The sequence below is a fragment of the Apus apus genome, chromosome 1 (assembly GCF_020740795.1).
Source record: "Apus apus isolate bApuApu2 chromosome 1, bApuApu2.pri.cur, whole genome shotgun sequence".
NCBI lineage: Eukaryota > Metazoa > Chordata > Aves > Apodiformes > Apodidae > Apus > Apus apus.
This window is the reverse complement of record NC_067282.1, coordinates 190,832,110-190,854,788: the sequence shown is the minus strand read 5'-3', so window position 1 is coordinate 190,854,788 and position 22,679 is coordinate 190,832,110. Positions and strand designations below refer to the sequence as shown.

The window sequence follows — 22,679 nt, the reverse complement described above, 5'->3', positions numbered from 1 at the left end:
TTTTACTTTGGGCTTGTCCTTTGGTTGTTCTTCTGGGGTATTCTTCTCTTGCTTCCAGTATATTCAGAAGCTGTCACCCCAGCTTCTCTACTTGAGCTTTACTTCCCCCTTCTCCCTGATTTTTCCAGTGTAATTCATCAAGGGAGCAGTTCTCAGGAGGAGATTTGCCCTCTGTGGCTGATATGAAAGGCTCCTTGGCTCTCGTTAGAGCAGTTGTTTTCCAGAAGCACCTGGCACCAGCCTTGGGGCTTGTGCTTTGCTAGTGAGCATTTTACATCAACGAATTAATTCTACTTCTGCTCCTGAGGCAGTTTCAAGGCAAAAACATTTTTCAGGCAGTGTGGAAGAAGATTTAGATGATCCTTATGGGAAGACAACTACCTCCTGACTATGTTGCAGTTTTCTCTTGTGCTGAACTGGCAGTTGTAGTGTAGGCTTCATATTTCACCATTCAACAGCAAAAAATATCAAGGAATTAAGGATGAAAAAAAAGCTAATATCTTAAGTTGGAAGCAAAAGCTGTATGTTGAAGCTAATAAATATACTTAATAAATTACTTATTACTGAGCTTTTTATAGGAAAAGCGGTAGATAACAATATATTGATGAAAGCTATGAAAATGAGGCTGGAGCAATTTCAGAAATCTAGAAAGGTAACTGAAGCACAGAAACCTACATGAGGTGTTGGAGGTAGGGAATGTTTTTGCTGCTTGTTTGAACATGTAACTGGAGTCCAGCTGGAAACAGGGAAACCCAGAAGCCTGAGTTCTACAGTACAGTTGATGGAGGATGGTGTATCGAGTCAGAGCCAGTACTCCTTTGGAATATACTTATTCACCGTGTGGTTGTAGGAGAAAAACTGCTTCTTACATTATTTTTTGTGTGATAACGATTCAGATCAATGGACTGTATTTGTTATTCCTAGCTGTATTAGAACTTAATGTGTCTGTCTCTCTTAATTTCTCTGTTTGTAGCTGCCCACTTAGGAAGTCTCGCTTCATCTCTGAGGTTAAGGAGATGAAATTGAAGGGACTTGCCACAAAGCACTCTCTCAATTTGGTTGGTTAATTTTTTTAGAATTGTTGGTTGGAGCTAAGATGGATCCTGGGGAGAGTCAAACATCTGAGAAAGACAGTGTGGTAGCAGATGAACTAGAGCACAGAGAGCATGGAGGAAGTACTGGTTAAGACCAGAGCTGTGTGTACTTTAAGCACGTACTTCAGCAAATGTTTGCATATGTGACCTTTTTTGTTTGTTCACAAGTCCTTGATTATTGGATTGTTGAGGTCAGTAGTGGCTATGTTAGCACAGGAATGGGGAATCTGCCTGAGGGAAAAGTCTAAGTCTGGTTTATTTACTATGGAGTTAAGCAGTTAAGTCTTTTGCCTCACAGATTCCCTGCTCCTGCATTAATCATAGGCACTGCTTACCTCACCAGTCCAATTTACAGTGGAACACCTTGATACCAATGGAAAGCTGCAGCCACCTGGACAGCTTCAAGATCTTGAAGAAAAGGGTGGAAAAGACTAAATATTGTACATAGGCAGCCATGATGTTTTAGCCCAGGAATTCAATCACTGTGGTAATATTTTGAGCTGAATACCAGGGTCTGGTTTAGTGCCTTATGTAGTTCTTGAGCAGGAGGAGAAAAAAGGCACAGAATGTAGGACTTTCTCCTGTAATGTTTGACGGGCGTGTTCCTGGAAAAAGTCATTGGTGCATACAGCAGAAATCTGGGCACACTGATTAGAGTAACTTCTCTTTTAGTGAGTCGGAATGTACTTTACAAATTCTTTGAAGGCTTGGACAAGAAGGTACTATTTATCTTAAAATCTAATGTAGGGGTGGGGCACAGTAGTTGCCTACACCTGCATGCTCCATGTGATTGCCTTTGTGCATCCTCCTCTCCTGCAGGTTTGGGGCTTGCCTCCTCTCCTGACCTGTCTCCAGTTTTACTAGCTAAAGTAAAGAAAACATTATCGTGTTCAACAGTGTGCTTCTGAAAAAGCTGTAGTTTCAGGGCATTATTTTTAGGTCAGGCTGTGTTGTTTTGCTTTCATTTGTGTCTGCTGATGGTGTTTTTAAAGTAAGGGAAGATACAGCCTGTGTTTTGGCTTTGATTCTGCCTATTGCCACATACTTTTGAATCTTCCTTCCCTGGAGTCAAAAGCTGTCTGTTGTATCTGTCTGCAGGGCCTCTCCTTGATTCAAAGTTAATTGCTTTCCCTGACGCCCAAGTACTATCTGGGCGATTAATCATTATCCTCTTAGATATGGAGTGCTCCCTTGCACAGAAGGGAACAGTGCTCTGAGCTTACAAACGCAAGGGTGCAGAGGTTTTTCCTCATAGCTAAGACCAGCAGGTCTGTCTCCTCTGTAATACCAGTTGTATCTCTAGTAAGATCTGAGCCACCTGCTTAGAATATTTACATTTAGTCTATTCAGAAGTTAATTCTTAGTAATTCACCCTGTAATGGTGAAACTTCTAAGGGACTGTGTGCGTGTTTTCTGGTTTTCCATACCTAGAATCTTAACCTGTTTCTGGCTGGCTTAATAGAGCCTCTGCTCATGGTCATACACTCCCTTGTGTCTTTCTTTCACAAGTGTGGGTTTTTTTTGTGTGTGACTGTTTTAGATGGGTTGCTGAGGCATAAACCCCTATGGCTGTGTGCTGGTTGGATGAGCCTGCCTGTTAGCCTGCTGGCTCAAGTGGTTGTATGAATTCTGCTTTTCTTCCTACAGGATCTTTCCAGGAAGTGAAACAGTGCATGATAGATGTAATGGGGACTTCTTACGGACCACTTTGTTACAGTTAAACTATTCAGTTCCTATTTGTGTAGCTTCAATGTCTTTTTATTCCCAAATTTCCCCTATGAGGGAGCTTCATTTAGACTTGGATATAGGGAAACCATGCTCCTTGCACTGGTACAAAGAAGGGGGAACTGGAAGTGTGAATGTTAAAGCAGCACCTCTGGAACCTCAGTAATTAATTTGGCACACTTGTCTGTCCTGGGTCATGTTGGTGAGAAGGAATTTCTGATCCAGGCCCCCCCAGACAGTTAAGGTAGGAAGTAGGAAACCAGTAATTTGGAGAACTGTCTGCACATGCGCAGGAAGAATTGAGTAATGAAATAAAATTGCATTAATGACTTTTATTTAGAAGGTTGTATTTTTGCAGTGACGAGAAATATGATTGAAGGTAGCTATACTAAAGGATATTGTAAACAAGTTCTGGAGATTTTCAGGATTAGTGTTGTTGGGAATGAATGCTACAGCTGTGCTCTGGAGGACAGGAGAAGGTACCATTTGGAATATGAAGCTGTTCTTTCTGCTTCATTATTATTTTTTTAATCAAGTGGGAATGTATAGTTCTTGGCTAAATTATTTCTTCTTCTTTAAGTTTTTATCATGTAGAGATATGTGTTTCTTGGCTTAGATACTGTGAACTTTTATAGTCTAGCACCAGCACAGGGTAACTAGTTTTCATCTGTGCTGCGGCAATGAGCAAGAGAGACAACTTGAAGAGGCGTGACTTGTCACTCTCACCAGTTTTAAGCCAGTGTGATTCCACTTGACTCATGACCTTGATAAACTAGTTAGTACAGTACTTTACAAGAAGAGATATTAATCTGTTCATTAGGTAATTGTACGTTCATATAAAATTAAGTCTGTAAGGTAGATATGGATGTTATACTGAGCTACAACTGAAAAACATAGGAAGATGTGTTAGAAAAGGTTTTAAGATGTTTAAGCTGATACTTGAAGATGGTGCATGTCATATTTTTTTGTAAATGCTTATATTAATCTTCTGTGATACTCTGCTGGTAGTAGTGCTCTGTTTCTTGCTTAAAGCTAATGATTCAGTTAGTTGTAGTAAACCATAAAAATGCCTGTGTGCACACTTCTTAGTCCTGTGAGAGAATGTTTCCAGTGTAGCTGAATCATCCAGAAGCAAAGCATGATGTTCTTTGTTTGGATTTCTATTTCTCGTACCTTATCAGCACTAAAATACATGTATCCCTAAAGCTATAATAGGCTGAGAAGTGTTTGGGCTACTGTGTCTCCTTTTCACAGTTGCTCTGTGTGTTACTTGGTTTGGATTTCTATTTGTCACGCATTATTGGTCACTAAAATACATATGTCCCTGAAGCAATAATAGACCAAGTAGTGCCTGGTCTGCTGCATTTCACTTTCATGAGAGCTCTCTATTCTGCAGATTTGTCCTGTGACAGGATCTGTAGCCATCTGTTTTCCAAGTCACAGTCAATTTTGCCAATGCAAGTACCAGCTTGAGTTACTTGTCCTAAGTGCTGGAATCCATGTAGTTGGCTTGTGTGCTGTAGAAGCAATAGAAGCAAGGACACTATTGGAAAGAAAAAATAAAATATTTCCATGTGGTACAAAGAGCTAGAGACACATGGCTCTGAACTCATCTTGCCGTAGCCTGAGATTTTTTTGTATCATGCATTTTTTTATAGTCTCAAGGCTGAATTACGATAAGCCTTATGTTAAAATAAGTTAAATACATGCACATGGTTGTTATACTTTGCCACTCAGAAGGCTTTCTAACTTTAAATGCTGCAAGAAGAAAATGTCTGTTGTACTGTTGAAAGGCCCGACTTTCACATTGTGGGACTCCAAATGTCTAATGCACCATCTTTTGCTATGTAAATATAAGACCAATCTGTAATTCTTGGATTTGTTGCTTCCTGAGCACTTCACCTTTAAGTGAGTGCTACCTTTAGGACTCCCATTTTCCTCTGTAAAATGGGGCTGCTGTTTGCTTTAATTTTTGAAAGGCACTCTTGGACTTACTAAAAAGAAATAATTTTAATTCTCTCAGTCATAAGCTGTTCAACACTACAATTTCTATGAATGTACGTCATAGTATAATTTTCAGTTTCTTGGATTTCCTCTACTGTCAGGTCTCTCCTTGCTGTGTGTTTGGCTTTTAGACAGGCAGTACTCTTGGTAGTACTGGCCAGAGAAGCCTGAACTTTGGGAAGCTTGATGTTCAAATCTTACTGAAAGGCTGGTAAATTATTTATTACAAATTCCAATTAATGACTGTTATGTAATTCCCAGTTGGCTTGGTAACTGTAGGTAATTCTACTTAACTGGAAGAGCGAGCTGTGTGTTAATAGATACAGATATACAAATTATCACGTGCTTGTCACTGCACAGAACGTTAAGATTACCCAAAATCAAACCAACTCTATATAGCATTTTTAAAGCCTGTGTAATGTGGACTTGCAGAATGTAATCTGGCATTCTGTTATCACTATGCTTATTCTTCAATTACTCCCACAGCCTTTTCTGTTCCTTACAAGCATTTGGCACGAGTCATTGAAGGACTTCACTGCTAAATGCTTTTGATAGTTTATGCCTAAGTTTGATTTTATGATAATGGTATATTGAAACACTCCTCAAAGGGTCTGTAAGTCTTAGCAATTAAGAAGTCCTTTAAACTAAGAAAGAAGAGCATTTTAACCTCAGAGTGAGCAGACAAACGTGGATGTGAACTTGGCAGTGTTTGAAAGATGGATCATGCTGCACCTGAAGATAATGAGCAATAGACATTTGAATTGCTGCAAGCACACACTGCACTGGAACCACAGTCTGGGAAGTTTTTCTAGCCATTATTTTACTGCAGTAGGTTGTCAGTGTTAAGGAAGGGGATTCTGCTGTTAAGGAGGTTGTCTTTGGAAGAGTAGCATTCTGTTAGAATAGAGGCTCCTTCCCAACCTTGTCTGTGTATAAACTTGTCAACACGTGTGCTTTGCGATGGACTGTAAAATGTACAGGAAAAATACTGTGGTTTTGTTCTCTTCTTACTGCATATAAATATAAATGGTACTAACTGGGCAGGTAGGATGAGTTAGTGAGTAATTCAGAAATCCAGTCACTTACGAGCTGTTTTGTGCTTTGTTTTCTGTTCCTAGTGCTTTATCAGAAGCTGTCACAACTGGCTTTTCTTCCTACTCGCAGTTACTCTGTTAGAGCTCAGTTTAATGATTTTTCTCCAGTGGGTAATTAATTCTGCTTCCTTCCTGCAGTATTGTCAGCAGTCCCTACCTTTTGTTTTGGGAAATAAGGAAGAGGATGTAGACCAGAGATGCTTTTAAAATGTAAATAAAAGTAATTACTTTTATTTTTTACTGAAAATTCAATTAGATGTAGCTAGGTTGTACTGTAATTGATGTTTCAATTAGGTCTTCCTTTATGAAAACTTAATTAAAAGATCAGGTGAAATGTGACCAGATTATAGGGAAAAACAAGATGGTAGACAGTAATTACTTCATAGGGCTTCTTTGGACCAGAGTGCTGTGAGGTTTCAGAACTCCCTCCCCACTCTGGTGTTAGGATTTTCAGTTATCCTCAAATATGTAAATTTATTGATAAATTTTCTCTGTGAAAGTAATGCTGTAAGTGCACAACTTGCAAAGTTTGTAATTCAGAGATCCAGAATTTAGTTGTTTTTCTTGGTAGTAGCTTGTGAAAGCATCTTTTTGATTACAACTTGAACTTGACATGAGAATGTCTTGTCTCTTTGAAAGAGAATGTGGCTTCATTTTTAACTGTAAACCTTTCAGTTTTAAGGACTGAATCTGCTTCTTGTAGCATATATGAAGGAGTTAAATTAACAGGAGGCTCTCAGTAGTAGCTGGGGCACTCAGAGGCTGGGGGGCACAAAACCAAAGCAGCAGATCATTTCATTGTTCAGTTGGTCATCTTAGGACTTAGAGTGCTTTATTGCAACTTGGCAGTGCAATTCACAGGAAAAGCAGATTTGATCTTAACAAGGGCATTCACTGCATCTATTTTCATTAGAATGGGACTGTTAGATATGCCATTTTAAACCTCAACTCTTAATTCTGCTTAAAATTTCTTGTTTTCACTATTCTCTTATTGGATAGGGGCAACACAGCAGACTGCCAGATGGAAGAATTAGTGCAGTGCTCTGGGTTACAGAAGGCAATTTTAGATACCCGTCTTTATTTCCTTTTTATCTTTAGATTGTCCAGAGTTACCTGAGTCTTGTATCAGTTAATGAGATTTACTGAAGAACATCACAAGGTTTGCCCAGCTTTCACTGCAGTTTGACCTGCAGCTGTTCCTGAATCCTCCCCTGCTAACATGCCTGGAAAATTAAAACAGGGCAGGAAAGAGCTGCTTTGCAGGGAGGCCTCAGGAACTGTGCTCCTGTGATCTGCAGTTCTCGCATCTGTTTGCTCTGAGCACTACTATTGATAGGGAGATCTGCAAAGTAAAAACTGGAGTAAAGCAATCCTTCAGCAGAATTACATCTGTTGCTTGAACCACAGAATGCCTAGGGTTGGGAGTTACCTTAAAGACCATCTAGATCCAACCCTCCTGCATGAGAAGGGGCACCTCCCACCAGACCAGGCTTCTCAAAGCCCCATATAACCTGCCCTTGAACACTTACAGAGAGCGGGCTTCCACAACTACCCATTCTTGCTTAGCTGAGACTCTAGTGAGGTTTTTGTCCCTCACATGCTGATAATGGAGTAGTTGATCTGCTCCTTTTTTCCCTTTAACACTTGACAGCTACTGTCTTGTTTTGTTTTTTGTTGTTTGTTTGTTTGTTTTTTCCCACAAATGCAGCAGCCTTATTCTTCACTTCTCCTTTTTGTCAGTATAAGCAACCAATGGAATACACACCGAAACAAGTTGAAGTACCCTTGCATCCCTTGAGAGCTTGACACCATGAATCCTGCAGTTGAAACTGCTGATCTAGATTATCACAGGTCATTTCTAGGAGTAAACCTACATGGCCTGAAGAAGTCCAGCAATGGTTTGTCTCTGCTAAGGACAGTCTAGTGCCAGATCCTTGTCCTAATAATCCTTCTGAGACTTAACCACTTTTCTTGTTGGATCCTTAGTTGGAATTCCTTCATTGGATATTCTCCTATTACAGTTACATGTTATTGATAACAAGCAGCTGTTACTGAAATGGTAGTGGGGAAACTGCAGACCATGGGGAGAAGTTGCATTGAAGCTAGACATTTAAGTCGAGCAAATGTGCAGCACTTGGACTGCAGACTCAAAATGTGCTTAACCCATGTGCACTGGGAACACTCTTACTCTTCCTACCTTCCACGGCATGGACATTTTCCATGGCATCTTGAGGAACATGTGCTGTACTGATTTCCATTACACACACCCCTGCTTCCAAATTGCAAATATAGACACCATTTATTCTCCCATATGGTAAAAAAAAATGTATTATCTCTACATGTATCACTTGTGTTTGTAGACACAATATTGTTTGTATATGAAACCTCTAGCATAGAAAGAAACTGAGCAGTCACTGTGACTCATTTTCATTATAATGTTAGTTATACCTACATTACTGTCATGAGTACTACTTGCATTGTAATGATGTAATTGAAACGATTTTTTTAAAATCAGGCCTGAGGCTGTAAATGGCTTACAGAGCTTTTGTTTAGTTTTTAGAGCAATAGTTATAAAACCATATAACTGGTACCTGTCTTCCTACAAATCACGCTGTTTCTTTCTCAAGTGGCTAACTAAGTGTAGCAATTCATATCAAAATACACTTTTCTGAATTAATGGCTGCAATGCATTTACACATTGCCAGCACAAAATTGCTGGGAACATAAACTAGACAGACAGTATTTTTATGAATGGCTTTCCAGAATAGTGAGTGAACACATTCAATGTTACTCCACAGTTTTTGTCTAAAATACTAAGCTTGCAATGAGATTAGTCTTTCTAGATTAGTGTTGGGTTCGTTTTGGTTTTTTTTCTTTAATGCCAAGTGGTAGGTAAGGAAATGCATTCTGCTTCCTCTTAAGCTGCATGTTTGGAGTCAGTTGCTGGACTTGTGGTTAACTCAAAGCAGTTCACAAAGAAGTTAACCAGTTTAACTGTTTTAATGATTGCGCTTGTAGAAAGAGGCACTGTTAAAATCAAATTACATCTTCAGGTGTAAGTTGAAGGCCTGCTTTTAGCTGAGCTGTAGTTCAGCTTGTTCATGTTTAGATATCACTTCTTTTAGAATTACTGTAAGTTGTGTAAAGCATTACTGTAGTAGAACTAGGAAATAAAAAAGTGGTTTATAAAAAGAAAATGCATAGTTGGAAAGGAGTATTCATTTTATGTATAGCTTTCAAATCATTACCCTTACCATCTGAAAATAAAACTGTACAGAAGATCTTTTCTAATCTTTGAAGCGTTCAACCGTTGTTCTGGGGTTTTTGGTGTGGGATGGGTTGGTTTTGAATCATGTAAGGATTAGATGGTGTTCATAATGCTGGCTTTCCAGTATATATGAATGGTTATGCAGATGAGTCCTGCCAAATCTTTTGGGGTCATTATAAAACCATACTTCTCTGCTGGAAGTTGCCATTTGCTTGGCTGAGTCAGCAGAAGAGCTGGACGTCCACTCCTCAGTCGCTCTGTCAGTGCTGCTTGTGATCTTGTGCCACAGCATGAGGCCACGTCAGCCACCAGACTGGAAGTCTCCGGTGGGCAATGGAGTAGCTGAGGCACAGACAAGTCCTGACCTGCTGCCTTCCTGGAAGGGGAGGAGCCCCTGGCCGGGGAAGCAGCTCCTTGTCTTTGGCTGTGACTGCCTCAGGACTTGACCGGGTTAATCTGTTTCTCCTAGGTGTAAGCAAGCAGCAGGTATAGTGCACAGTCTGCATGTGCTAAAGGATCTCTATAACAAAGCACTGCTTATATCAATTACTATTTATTTGAGCTAAAAGCTTCACTTTAAAAGAAGATTAGGTAATGCTTGTAGTATGTGTTTTTACAAGCTGTCATAAAGCAAACTACTATGTTGTATTTAATTTTCTTTCACATGAAAATTAGAAGATGCTCGTATTTTCTGAAGTAAGAAGCTTGTTCAATATGGTAAAAATAAAGGTTGTACTGAGTAGTAGAGCAATCTATGTTGTCTCTTTTAGGACTGATTGGTTGTTAATGTTGTATTGTTATAGTGGCTCAGAAATGCACTTTTTCACAGTACCTGGCACCTTTCAACTAGAGAGAGCCATAACAAATGAAATATTGAAAATTAGTGATACTCCCTCCTCTGCATGCCTGCATACACACAGACATACTTTTTGAGAGTTTTTCCTATTTAGGCTTGCCTAAAAATGCTGTTCCAGAAATAATTAATCTGCTTCTGTTGGGATCACTTTAGAAAAGGGAGAGAATCCATTTCGATGTTGAAAGTTGCTAGATATTAATTGATAGCTGTGTAGGTGACCCAACAAAAGACTTTTTAACTCTCCTGCTTGCTGATAATGTAGGTGTAGGTTAGCAACCAATTACTTTGCTGATATATTCTGAAGAAACTGTCTCTGATGAGCTAGCTCGATTAATTACCAGTTCAGTTATTACATTTTTATGATGCTTTATATTAGCCAGATTTATTTTAGGAATCACTCTAATGTTTTTAAGCAATCTGAAACAGGGTACATCTTAAAGCCAGATCTGTGGATACGTTTGTGTGGCGTGAAAGGAGTAACTTGTTTTAAACACGTCTTGTTTCTGGAAGTACGAGCACAGGTTCCCGATGTGGCATCCAGTGAGAAGGAAGTCCCTCTGTTAGATACCCAGGAACTAGCACAGCAGAGTATGGACAGGAGACTGGATGCTTGACAGCTGGGATTAAAAAAAAAAAAAATTATTAAAATGGCCATAAAGAAAGACTGAATATGGGAAACTAATTCTGGATTGCTGGAAAGTGTAAACTGTGATCTGACCTCTGTAGTGCTATGAATGCTCTTAATGTTTTGGACAGTTATGAAGATCTTTGCTTCAAATTTTCTGGATGTTTAGCTTGATTATTTTGTTTCTGGTCATTTAAATCCCACTCTCTCCTTTGTATGTTGCCAATAAAATTTTCTCTTTGCATGCTTTTGGCTTACTGTAACCTTGAATAATCTTAAAATTTGGCTAGAAGAAATTATTTGTTTAAAAAATTTTATTTCCAAAATGAGATGTTCTATGTATAGTACTAATGTTGAGGCTGAGGTTGAATAGGATGCTGCAGTTACTGTGAAGTGCTGCTAACACTTAAAAATAGTTACTTTCATCTGAACTTAAAACATTTCTCAGTTCTGGTTGCTTTCATGTAAAATTCTCTTTCCATTCTTACTCTTTGAGGTTTTTCCCAGAGAAGAAGTATTTTTCCCCCTCCTCTAGCTCTCCTGCTTACTCTTTTGCTGGCCACAGATTGTGGCATGCTTTGTATTCCCCTCTACATTGGGATGTTTGGTAGAACGGAATGCCTGCAGTTATCTGGCTGTGGGTAATTTTTTTTTTAACTTACTGTGTGTTGTTATTAAAGATTCCTGCATTTTTTTGCATGTTTTTAAGGTTTTGCTATACTAAGTTTTCTTTTAATAAACTGAGTAAACTAGGTTTTATTTTAATAAACTTTCACACTCTACCCTGTACATGGTAGATTTCTGCCTATCTTGCCTCCAGTATCGTGGCTCACTTAGTATTTCTTCTTTCTAAACCACCTAGTTTTCAAATCAGAAAGATTCCCTGGCTTGCAGTATTTCAGTATAGGATAGTAAGCACTGTGACAGATACAGTCCCTTCTCAGCTGTTTGAACATTCATGTCTCTACAATGAAATGTGGTTTCCTTATGCTCTTCCGTGGACACAATTTGAAGTGTTCTTAGGCAAAGAAGGATTTTATGGTTTTGATACTTACTGATACAAACAGTGAAAAACCTTCTTGTGGTCAACAGGAGGAGTTACTTGTCCAGGCTCTTTAAGTTATGATTGTTCTATAAATTGGAAGCAATATCAACTATTGAGGAGATATATTTACTTTTCTTCAGATTGTTTTGGGCCTTAGAATCCTTCACAGCTGGATGCCACATAGTAACATAGGTTTTTGGCACTAATAATGTTGGTCACTGGTTTGTGCTAGTGACTAAATAGGGACATGAAGATCTGAAATCAGTGTCTTAGATGTTCCACAGTACAGGTTCTTCAACTATGATGGACCAGCTCTCTCTAATTTAGTAAATTAGTGTTTAAATAAAAAGCAGACTTTAATGAAGTCTGCTGATGTTGCACTCCCAATCTAGAGGAGATGCACCTAAATCTGCCTGTTACTGTGATTTATGCTCTCAAAAAATGATGAGAGTTTAGTGCTAGAGGCTTGTCCCACTTCCCTTAGGAATTTCAGAGCTCTGCTGTCACTGAATACAGGTTGCCACTGCTAAGAAATGGACTTCTACTAATATGCTATAGGGGAGAGACTGAAATGGGAAAGTGTGCTGCCAGTCATCCTTGAAAGAACTTCCAGTAGCTGGTTATAAACTGCTGATAATGCCTTGACTAGATACATGCAGTGGTTGGAAAGCCTAGATATTAGGCAGGACTTGAGCTTTCTCTTGACATTCATACTCAAACACAAGCTGTTTTAATGATTATTTTAGCTGTATCTGTTGGGAAGGTTGTTAGTGTGCAAGAACAGTGTTCAAATACACTGCTTTCTCAAGTACTTTCTATTAGCATGTTTAATGAAGCACTCTAATCCCTTCAGGTTTACTGTCATTACTGAAAACTGAAGTGTTAACTGTAACAACAGGAAGGGATTCTACAAGACTGTGAAAAAGCTTATTTTTAATTTTTTTTTAGATTGAGCCATGTAATTAAAATATGTTGTGGAGTTGTCTGTAGAACAGAGGTCACTGATGTTTGATGTAGCTTCTGTATGTGTGTTTGTGAAAGTTTATGGTCTTTTAAAGTAAGTATCCTTTGCAGTTAATATGTATCCCTTTTGTGAATGGTAGACATTCTTCATTCCACAAACTACCTAATTGGATTGTGCTTTAGATTGACAGTGAAGAATTGTCGTGGTTTGAGCCACAATTATTGTTGAACTTGTCACTGGTTTAAAAAAATTAACCAGTGTGCTGCCCACACTTATCCTCTTGAATATTGATACTCAGATGTGAGCAGTGATCTAAGATGATCTAAAATTGTCAGTTGGCCATTCTTTGTCAGAAATAAAGTGAAAATCTTAGAGTATAATTTGTGGGAACACAAGTGAAAGAAAATGCTTGATTAAAGTCTTATTGTCTGTATAATTTCATGATCAATAGTTTTTCAAGGCACTAAATTTAGATTGCACATCCAGTATCCAAGATGTAAGAAGTTTATAAAATTTCCTGCAGAGTTGCTGGAATAAAACATTACTGTGGTGTTCAGCTGTAGCTTGGCAAGTTTTTCTCTGCTCCCTTTGGTTGGTTGTTTTTATTAAATAGGAAATTCCAACCAAAGAACAACCAAACCTTAAATTCATACTCAAACTCTCTCATAACATTACAACCTCTATTAAGCTGTTTATTAATATTTAATTCCAGATTCTATTTGCCATGAACTTGGTACTTCATCCATTTGCCTTCACAAATCTGTGGAATCACTTGCTAAAGCTGCTTGGAATCCTTACAAGTAGTGCAAACCACTATGGGCAGCTTTTTAATGAAGTGAACTTCAAAGTTGGTTGCATTAAAGTTTAACATTTTAATGATAATTTGCTCTTACAAGTTCATTTTGAAGATATATTAAGAAAACAAATTTATTACTTTGGTTAAGTACCTTAATATAGTTTTCTGTGTTAGTGAAGAATGCCTTATTCTCATGAATATTCTCCTGAAGGGGAGATGTTTTGGTAACTTCTGTTTCTACCTGTTCGTTTGGAACTCCTAACAATACACATTTCTGTAATGAGCCATGACTATTCCTATTTTGTTAATAGAGATTAATGGTTCAGTAGCTGTACACTGAAGTAGGATCAGGGATATCATGGCTTTTTGTTTTTTTGAGTATTTCACATTTTTAGTTCCCAACTGGACAGTCTGGAGTCCCATGGCAGTTCAGGCCAGTCCCTGTTACCATACATAGTCCTGCCTATGGCCCAGTACAGGCTTTTGATCTCGTCATGAGCTGTTTAAGGAGCTAAATGGTACAGACCCCTTAATGGGCAGCTGGATATCCTTTTAGTTGCTTGTATTCCCTGGTTTCCCTGGTGTTGGAGCAAAGAGTAAGTGCAATCTCGAGGGAAGGAGAGACAAAACCATGATGTGGAGGTACCATCTCCTGGATGTGCCTCCTTAGCACTTCAAGTTAACCATCAGTCCTCTTTATTCCTAAGTAAGAAAGGCTCTTCGGGTCATGTCACTCTTTTATATACCCAATTCTTGTCACCTGTCTCTTGTGCTATTCCTTTTGGGTAGTAATCTGAACAGCAACAACAAAAACTGTCAGGAATCCTTCCCAGTTCTTTTGCTGCTCCTGACACTAATTATTGGTTGATGCCTGTGAAATTACTGACATATCCCCGCTACCTTACAGCTTTTTTAATAATAATGGTGCATCTCATTCCATAGCCTGTCTTTAGCTTTTGTTGCTCATCTGTTTTTTATGATGCACCTTCCCTCATGTCTGCTGGACACAGAACTGGAGCTGTAGTGGAAGTCCTGGTACCTACAGGATAGGCTTATATCCATCTGATCTTGCAAAAAATTATTTAAAATTATTCAGTCTTCCTAGTATTTAATCCCAAGAACTTGAATTCCTTCTTCAGTCCTTTTGTTTTGCTACCTTATTTCATAAAATATATTTTTAATTCTCCTAATTATCATAGGAGTTCTCCTTCATGACCTTTTTCTCTCTCCTGTCAGTAGGTTTCTTGACTTCATTTCTGAACTTCTTAATGTATCTTCAGTATGAACACATCAGCATTATAAAGAATTCCTTTCCAGCTGGTAATGTGATTTGAAGATGCCTTTTCACACCCGCTTTCTATTGATTGTCTTAAAATTGAGCTATGCACTCTCTTGTATCTTCTTTTCAACGGTAAGTCTGCAGCTCTAGTAATTAGTCTCCTAAGTGAACTTAGAAGTGAAAAAATATTTAATATGATTATTTAAGTCCATTGTGTCATCTAATGCTTCCTGTATTATAATTAGATGCATCTTGTGGTCTAAATGTAAGGAACCTTCTATTATATTCTTTTTTCTGAACTATATTCTTTAATGAGGGTAGAGGGTTAATGCCTTGGTTACTCAAGTGGATAATGATTGGACTTCTCTGCTCTCTCTTTTCAGATTTCACAGCTGTGGTGCACAATGTAGAGCTTAAAATTTCTCTGACAGATTTTCAGTTAATTGTTTTCATTTTCTTTTCCTTACATGTCACTTATCAGCTTTATTGGTTAGGTAGGAATATACTTCCCTGCAATAAGAATTTTATGCTAGGGACTGACTTTCAGTACCTTCCAAGAGAAAGTTCTAAGGTTACTTTTCTCTTTGTGTCCCCTGAAAGACAGAAACATAACCATATCTTACTTTCCTCTATTTATTGCAAGACCCTGTTCTGTTTCTATACCCGTCAGCTCTGTGTTGGGTTTGGTCACTCATTTCATTCCTGCTGCTCTGCATTTAATCGTCTTATCTCATTTCCATGTTACTCTTGCAAGCAGCAGGGAAGGTGTTTATGGACCAAATGATAAAATAGCCACTGGCATGCAAAGTTCTGCAGTAACAGAGAGCAAAGAATGAATGGTATCAAAAAAACCCTCCAGAGATATCAGATGTCTGGTCCATTGAATCATGAATTCTGAAACCTGGTCATTATCAGAAGCTGGTTTAGCATGTAGCAGGGAAATGACCTGATGCTTGTTCTGTTGCTGAGCCTTTTCTAGGCCTCTGCTGCCCATTGCAGGCAAAGACTGTGACACCGCACTATGGACCTGGGTGACCTGCCAGGCCAGTCCTGGCAGTGGGAAGATGGCCACACTGCACTGGGGGAGTGAGCATGAGTGTGTGAGGTGCTGTGCCCAAGGCAGAGGGGAGATCAGGGGAGTGCGAAGGTCCAGCCTCCCCAGACCAGGACATCTGCAGCCATAGGGCCCTTCCCCTCCACCCCAGTGTGAGCTGCTGCCTCGTGTGGGTCCTCAGTGTTCCTCTGCTTTCCCATAAAGGCTTTTCCCTCACCTGTGTGCTGTCTGCATCAATTTAATTTTAATTGGTTCAGATGCTGATGTGAAAGATTTGAGAGAAATATCCATAATGGGGGACTGTTTGAAAAATTGCTTCTCTATCAATCATGCAAAGGGCTATTGGATGCATTTTCCCATGGTGCATTCTGGTTGGCTTTGAAAAATGGTTGAATAATTGGTTTTTTTATTTATTTTTTTCCCCTGGCACTTTTTTGTGGGCGGTTTTATTTCATGTGGATTGCTCAGTCAATAGGAGAAGAAGGCACTGCTGTGTTCTGGGAGGCTCTGCTGGTAACTAGTTATCATGCTGAGAGGCTGCTGAAAGCATTTACCTATCATAACAAAAGATCTTCTGATGGCATTTTATTACTAAAGAACCTATATTCCTGACTTGGGCTTTTGGAGGCTCCCAGCAGTTCTGTCAGGCTAACTGTGCTTCCAAAGATGATTGTGTGCTCTTAGTTTGGTGAGTCAGTCAGGAAGTGCAGCACCGTGTGAAGCCTCTGCCATTTTATGACAAAGCCTTTCTGCCATGACAAGAGCTGGGAATTGTAGCTGTGCTTCAGGAGCTGCCTGCATGCCTTCAGGTGACCCTCCTTTTCTTGCTGGGGTATGGCACTGTCCTGTGCTGGCACAGGGCTGTCATTGTGGATGCAGTGGAGCTGCCCCAGGCTCAAAGATGAGACATCTCTGCTGCTGCTCAGCCATGCTCACTCTGCTCAAGTTGTATCTCATCTGGTTTTGGGTGAAATGTGGTTTTGTGTGTGTGCTGACAATGTACTTCCAGTTTAAACTTCAAAAATTGCTGTTGATTTTCACTGTTGCTTCTGTTAAGGAAATAGGGATAGATATTTCCTTTACATGAGCATAAGAATTTGTTGGTGGATTTGGACCACTGAAGCATGTACTGCAACTGGCTCTGCTCTTTGTACACCCTTGAGGTGTTTTTAGGGTCTGTGTGTATGTGTGCTCCTGTGTGCGTTCCACATGGGCATTAATGGCTTGTTAGAGCGATTGTATAATTTATAGGAAATAGTACAGTGTTAAGACAGGATGAAAAGCACCTGTTCTTTAGCTTAACTCCTTCCTTTCTTGTGGCAGTAGAGTTTTTAGCACTGCATATGAAATACTTTTAAACCAAGTCAAGAAACAATCAATTCTGTATAATAATATTAGTATTATTATTAATAATAATATAATGCTTTGCCTTGGTTTTTCTTGGAGGTGGAAACTATACTAAAGTTCTGTTTCAACTCCAGGCTGAAAGCACTTGGCATCTCCAGATAGTCACGTTGACTTAAATATGCTTACTCAGATCGTAGCATCTCTTTTTTTCAGAACTATAAATATATTAAGCTTTTAATTTAATCTTAGCATACATGCAATTTGAATTGAAGAGAGTTCTTCCTTGTATCATCCCATCAAACCTTGAACTTGCAATGCAGCTGCTAGCAACCAGTGTGTGTGGGTTGTACAGCGCGTGTACTTCCTTCTCATCTTTTGGAACCTGGAAATCACATTCTTGCAGAATTTTCCATTTCTGTTTAAAATATTATATGATGAAAAAGAGTTGTAGTATCTCTCTTGATTTTATAACTGTGCTATAATTTGCTCTTGTAGGTGTAGCATCTATGACTGTGCCAGTGTACATCGCAGAGGTTGCTCCACCACACTTAAGAGGCAGATTAGTCACCATTAACACTCTGTTCATCACTGGAGGGCAGTTTTTTGCAAGCGTTGTTGATGGAATCTTCAGCTACCTCGCAAAGGATGGATGGAGGTTTGTGAGTCTTCCTTTCTAAAAGCCAAACTGGCATGGTTGTGAATTGGTTGACAACTGTTTTAATCCTTGTTGGCAAACTGGAGTTTACATGTAAAGTGGTAAAACTGTACGCTGAAATGGAACTTTAATCATTAACTCTTGCTAAACACTGTGCCTACTTCTTTCACTTAGGCTTAATATTCACAGTGTATTTGGTTTTTTTTTTACTTTAGTAAACTTTAAAATGGGTGAGCAATTCATATGCATCAACAAGCTTGAATGATCATCATGATGTGTGTGAAAGTCGCTTGCCTTCCGCATTTAGAGTAATTGCATGCTGATTTTTCAGAAGGCAAATTTCTAGTAAGTAAGATGCTGTATGTGCAAAATAGAGGTGTATTTAAGATATTCTTTATCTGAGCAGTAGTAATCCAATCAGAGTAGAGGTAAAGGATATTTTAGCATAACTTTATACTTAAAGCTTAGGTTATAGATAAATATGACTCTCTTTTACTCTATTTTCTGGATATTATGTTCTTCCTGTAGACATCACTAGGTGTTTTTGGGCTGGAGTGTTATACCTACTGTATTTATGCTAGTGTGTCATTTGAGAGAGATTATTTCAGTGGCTCAGTATTTTATTTGGAATGCTGATTTGAAAAAATAATTCACAGAAATGTGTAGGAGGAATAACTTATATGTTCCAACTTCTGGAACTTGTGCTTACTCAAATGTGCTTATCTCTTGAAACACCCTTAGGAAAGCGACACGTGGTTGTAGGGTCTTTGATTTCTGTTGCTCCAGCCTGGAATGATATTGCTACTTGGAAATAATTTGAGGAATGCCCCTTCTGCTCCAAATCCTTGCAGCATAAATGTGTGTTCTCTGGCTTCCAGTGGAGCTGAATAGGGATTTCTAATTGCACTGATTTAAGTTAGGAACAATTAATTTGGAACTTGGTATACAGATGAACTTGGAAGCTGATCTTTTTATGGTATGTAAAGAAATACATGTTAAAATAAACAAACAAAAAAATATTTTCTTCTTAATGAATCTATGGTTTAATTTCCTATGTCTGAAGATTAACGAAGTTTGAGGTTTTTATTTTTTTGTCCATGTGATTGTTTCCTTTGCCTCTTTTGTAAAAAGATGTCAAAGTTGACCTTCAGAAAAAAGTTGCTTCATGCTGATTTTAATTTAAGTTTTAGCTCTGGTTTTTGCTTTCTGAAAATACATTGCTTACTTTAGCTCAAGTTAAAATAGCATTTTGCATTTTTATGTGAAGCTTTTCATGACCTTTTCATTATTATGCAGCTGCATTCTCTGGCAGACTATATGTCCACTTATGGAGAAGGGAGAAACAACCTTAACTGAAAGAAAACCTAGTTGTAGAGGGTTGCTAATCCCTTTCTGCAGTTAAAGAAAAATGCTCAATTTTGAGAAGGGCTAATGGAATGTAGTATTGCATTTCTAGGTAAAATACAAACTGAAGCATTCGATCCCTAATGCCAGTTATTCAGTAGTTGCTTTATTATTTAAAAGTAATTTGTAACCTAGAAATAGTTTGCTAATGTAATGGCTCCCTGTGCATGGGGCTGAATGGGAGGAATGGACAAGTAAAGAGTCACTAAGAAGTGGAGCTCTGAGTCACTGCTGCAGGCTTTGTGCACTTTCTGTTGAGGCAGATTTTTCAAGTTTGGTGGGTGGGGATTCAGTGAGGGGAAGCTTTTACAGATGTGAATCTGGGGATTTTTCCCATTAGTGGGCTGACACATAGGAGGTAAGAATGCGTTTGTAATGCGTGTGTCAGTAAATACTAGCATATTGGAAGAAAAATACAAGCTAATAAAATATCTGACAAGTACTGATCTTATTGGAGCTGTGCTTTCTATTTAATTGGTCAGATAAATGAAGGTGTACAGTAGCTTAAATTTTTGCAGCTTGAAAGCAAACTTCTAGACTTCTTTATCAGTCAGACAGCTAGCATTGTAGTATAGGATGTATCAGTTTTCAAATCAAGCAGTGACACAGGATTGACAAGTGCAGTTGTATGTAAATGGTTATTTAAGTGAAAAATATAGTTTAATTTTGTTACACACATGAAATTTATCTTTTGATATGTTAATTTATACATATTTTTAGCTAAAGTGGAAGATTAGATGGAAAGCAGCAATAATTGTCAAATGTAGATTTCACCTTTTTGTAAAACATTGATGTTTCAGTATGCCACTACACCTTAAAAGAGTGAGATTCCCACCCACTGAAATACTGCACAACTGTTTTCAGAACTTCTACGTTGCTGCAACTTACTCTTCTATTTGGAACAAAAAATAAACTGCTCTGGTATAAATCAGGCCTTCTAACCTATTTGAACTGAATAAAATTAAAATGTAGAATCTGTGGATTGAGTAAGTCTAGGAGGTTGGGTGTCTGATTAGAGATGTGTGAGGTGCTGGCTTTTGAAAATATCCAACTACGGACATTTCCACAAATCAAGACAACTTGTTCAGTTGCTTGTACTATGACAAATTGTTTTCCCTCATCTTTGAACTGAATTTTCCTTGTAGCAACTTGTGACAGTGGACTCTTGCCCTTTCGCAGTGTACATCTGAGAAGAGTGGATCTCCATCTTCTCTCATTTTCAGTTATAAAAGATGCAATTGGATCTCCTCTTGATCGTCCCTTTTCTGGTCAGCACAAACCCAGTTATCTCAGCCTCTTTTGTGTCATACACTCCATTTATTCCTGGTTTGTAGCTCTCTCTCATGTTAGTGGTCCTAATCTTCTAGATGAAGCATGGTTTGTTGAATAGTGAGGAGTTACTGTTTCTTGCAGCCTGCTGGCTCATGCTGGATAACTTTTGCTAATGCAGTAGTGCTGTGGGTTGTGTGTAAGTCAAGTACTGGTTCTACTGGAGCAAGGGGAGTGGAATGGGGTGAAACTATAGATGATGCACTGGACAGATACTGAAGCTGTCCTAGTGGTGAGGTATCTGGGGATTCTCAGCTGCAATGCTGGAGCTGTTAATTGGGAATTGTGTAGTTGTATGTCCTCAGCTAGTTTCCTGCAACCTAAGACTGAGCAGGGAAAAGTACAGATGGTCTCTCACCTGAAAAGAGTGGCCAGCAAACACATGGGGAGAAAACACAGATGTTCAATCCTGAGTCATCACATATAAGAAGAAAAATCAGGGCAAGTATTGTAGCTTTTAGTGATTGACTGGCTAACTGTTGGAGTGCTACAAAAACCAATAAGGAACTTACTTCTCAGCTATGTTTTTTCCTGGAAATGCTGGATATCAAATAAAAATAAACCAAAGAAAACAAGTATTTAATCTGACTCCTGTGTCAGGTTAGCTTTATAAACCCTGCTAATGCCATCTTAATTATATTGCAGCAGTATGTCTGAGAAGGAGAAATGTTACAGCAGACTTATTAAATTTCATACTGGATTTTTTCAGGTCTGCTAGACATTTGGCTTCAAATGCAAAATCTTGTACTGTCTATAGGAAATAACTATATTAGATTTCTGAAAGGTGGCTTACTGCATGAAATGTCTAAAATTGCCTGCTTTTACTCTAAGTTGTTTATATCTTATGTTGCTTGATCTGGAAATTGCAGCAACTCTTGAACTTGTGGTGGTTTTATGCCCTCAACTGAACATTTCCTTCTTGCCTACTCCTTGTACTCAGCTTTGACAGGAAACATGTTGACTGGAAACTGACTTCAATGAGTGAGCACTTTCTGTACATTTCTTTTTTCTCTTACTTGTGATAAACAATCCAATAGAGTCCAGCTGGTAGCTTTAACAGGGTGGATCAAGCTTTCAGGAGCATCAATTGATTTTGCCTGCAAAGATGATTGCATGTACTCAGTTGCTTAGTTCTGGAGGCTTGGCTGCATTTAAGGGACTGAAGGGCTTTGGAGGAGCAGAAATTAGGTAATTTTGAGCATAAAAGACTAAATCTGTTTATTTAGATTCATTAAAAGATTCTTTTCCTTGCAGTTTAACAGAATACAGCAGTTGTGGTTTTAATCTCTATGGTTTTGTTCTACTTTTAATTTGTAATAGGAAAGGCTTTCTAAATACCAGTCTAATGCACATACTGAATGTACAGTGAGCATCAGTGGTAAATGGGTAAAGGGGATTCAGTAAACAGCTACCAGAATGTTTGTGGAGAGGAAAGAGCACAGGAAGAAAGATGGACATTAGTGAATTAGTGACACTTCTTTGATATGTTGGCTAAAGGCTACTCAACTAGTAATCTTCCCACAAGCTTGGTAATTTGAATTTATTTTATTCCATCTGCTTTTCTTTTTTTTTTTTTTAATACTAATGATGAGCTAATGATACTAATACTATTCTTAAAGTGTTAGAAAAATAAAATACTTGCTCAAAGATTTCTTTCTAGACTTTCATTTACTTGTATGACCTTTGGAAATTTTTGCTGGTTTTAGTTAGAACTTGAGGGCTCAGTTTAGGAAGACTGGCCAGCATGCACGTTATCACAGGTGGGAAAGGAAATCTGTGTGCTGGGACACTAGTATAGCCCTATGTCACCTGCCGATCTGTGTAGAGATGTCCCACAGAGGGTTGGCAGTGGAGAGTTGTCCTAGACCTGTCACAGGGTGGCCATCCTCTTTGCATTCCCCTTTGGCTGCTTTCTTTGTTAAGTTTACAAATGTCTTGAAGAACATATAAGAAGGTATTTTTCCATTTCCTTCCAGAATGCATTAGGACTTGACATATATTTGGTTCATTGCCCTGAAACAAGGTTTCCATTAATGGTTGTGCTCTCTTTCCATTGCTGTTAGCAATCCCATTTCCTAGCATGCTGTATAAAAACAACCAGGTGGGAGACTGTTGAGTTGTCTGTGTGAAAACATGTATC

The 22,679-nt window shown here is 38.6% G+C and overlaps 1 protein-coding gene across 1 annotated transcript in view; it reads left to right on the top strand.

Annotated features, from left to right (window-relative positions):
* The window catches only part of SLC2A13 (solute carrier family 2 member 13), a 148,962-nt gene that overhangs the window by 7,393 nt on the left and 118,890 nt on the right, over positions 1-22,679 (top strand). The window contains exon 2 of the mRNA XM_051639928.1: positions 17,647-17,806. Within this exon, the coding sequence (XP_051495888.1) occupies positions 17,647-17,806 (160 nt within the window). The remainder of the gene's footprint in view (positions 1-17,646; positions 17,807-22,679) is intronic.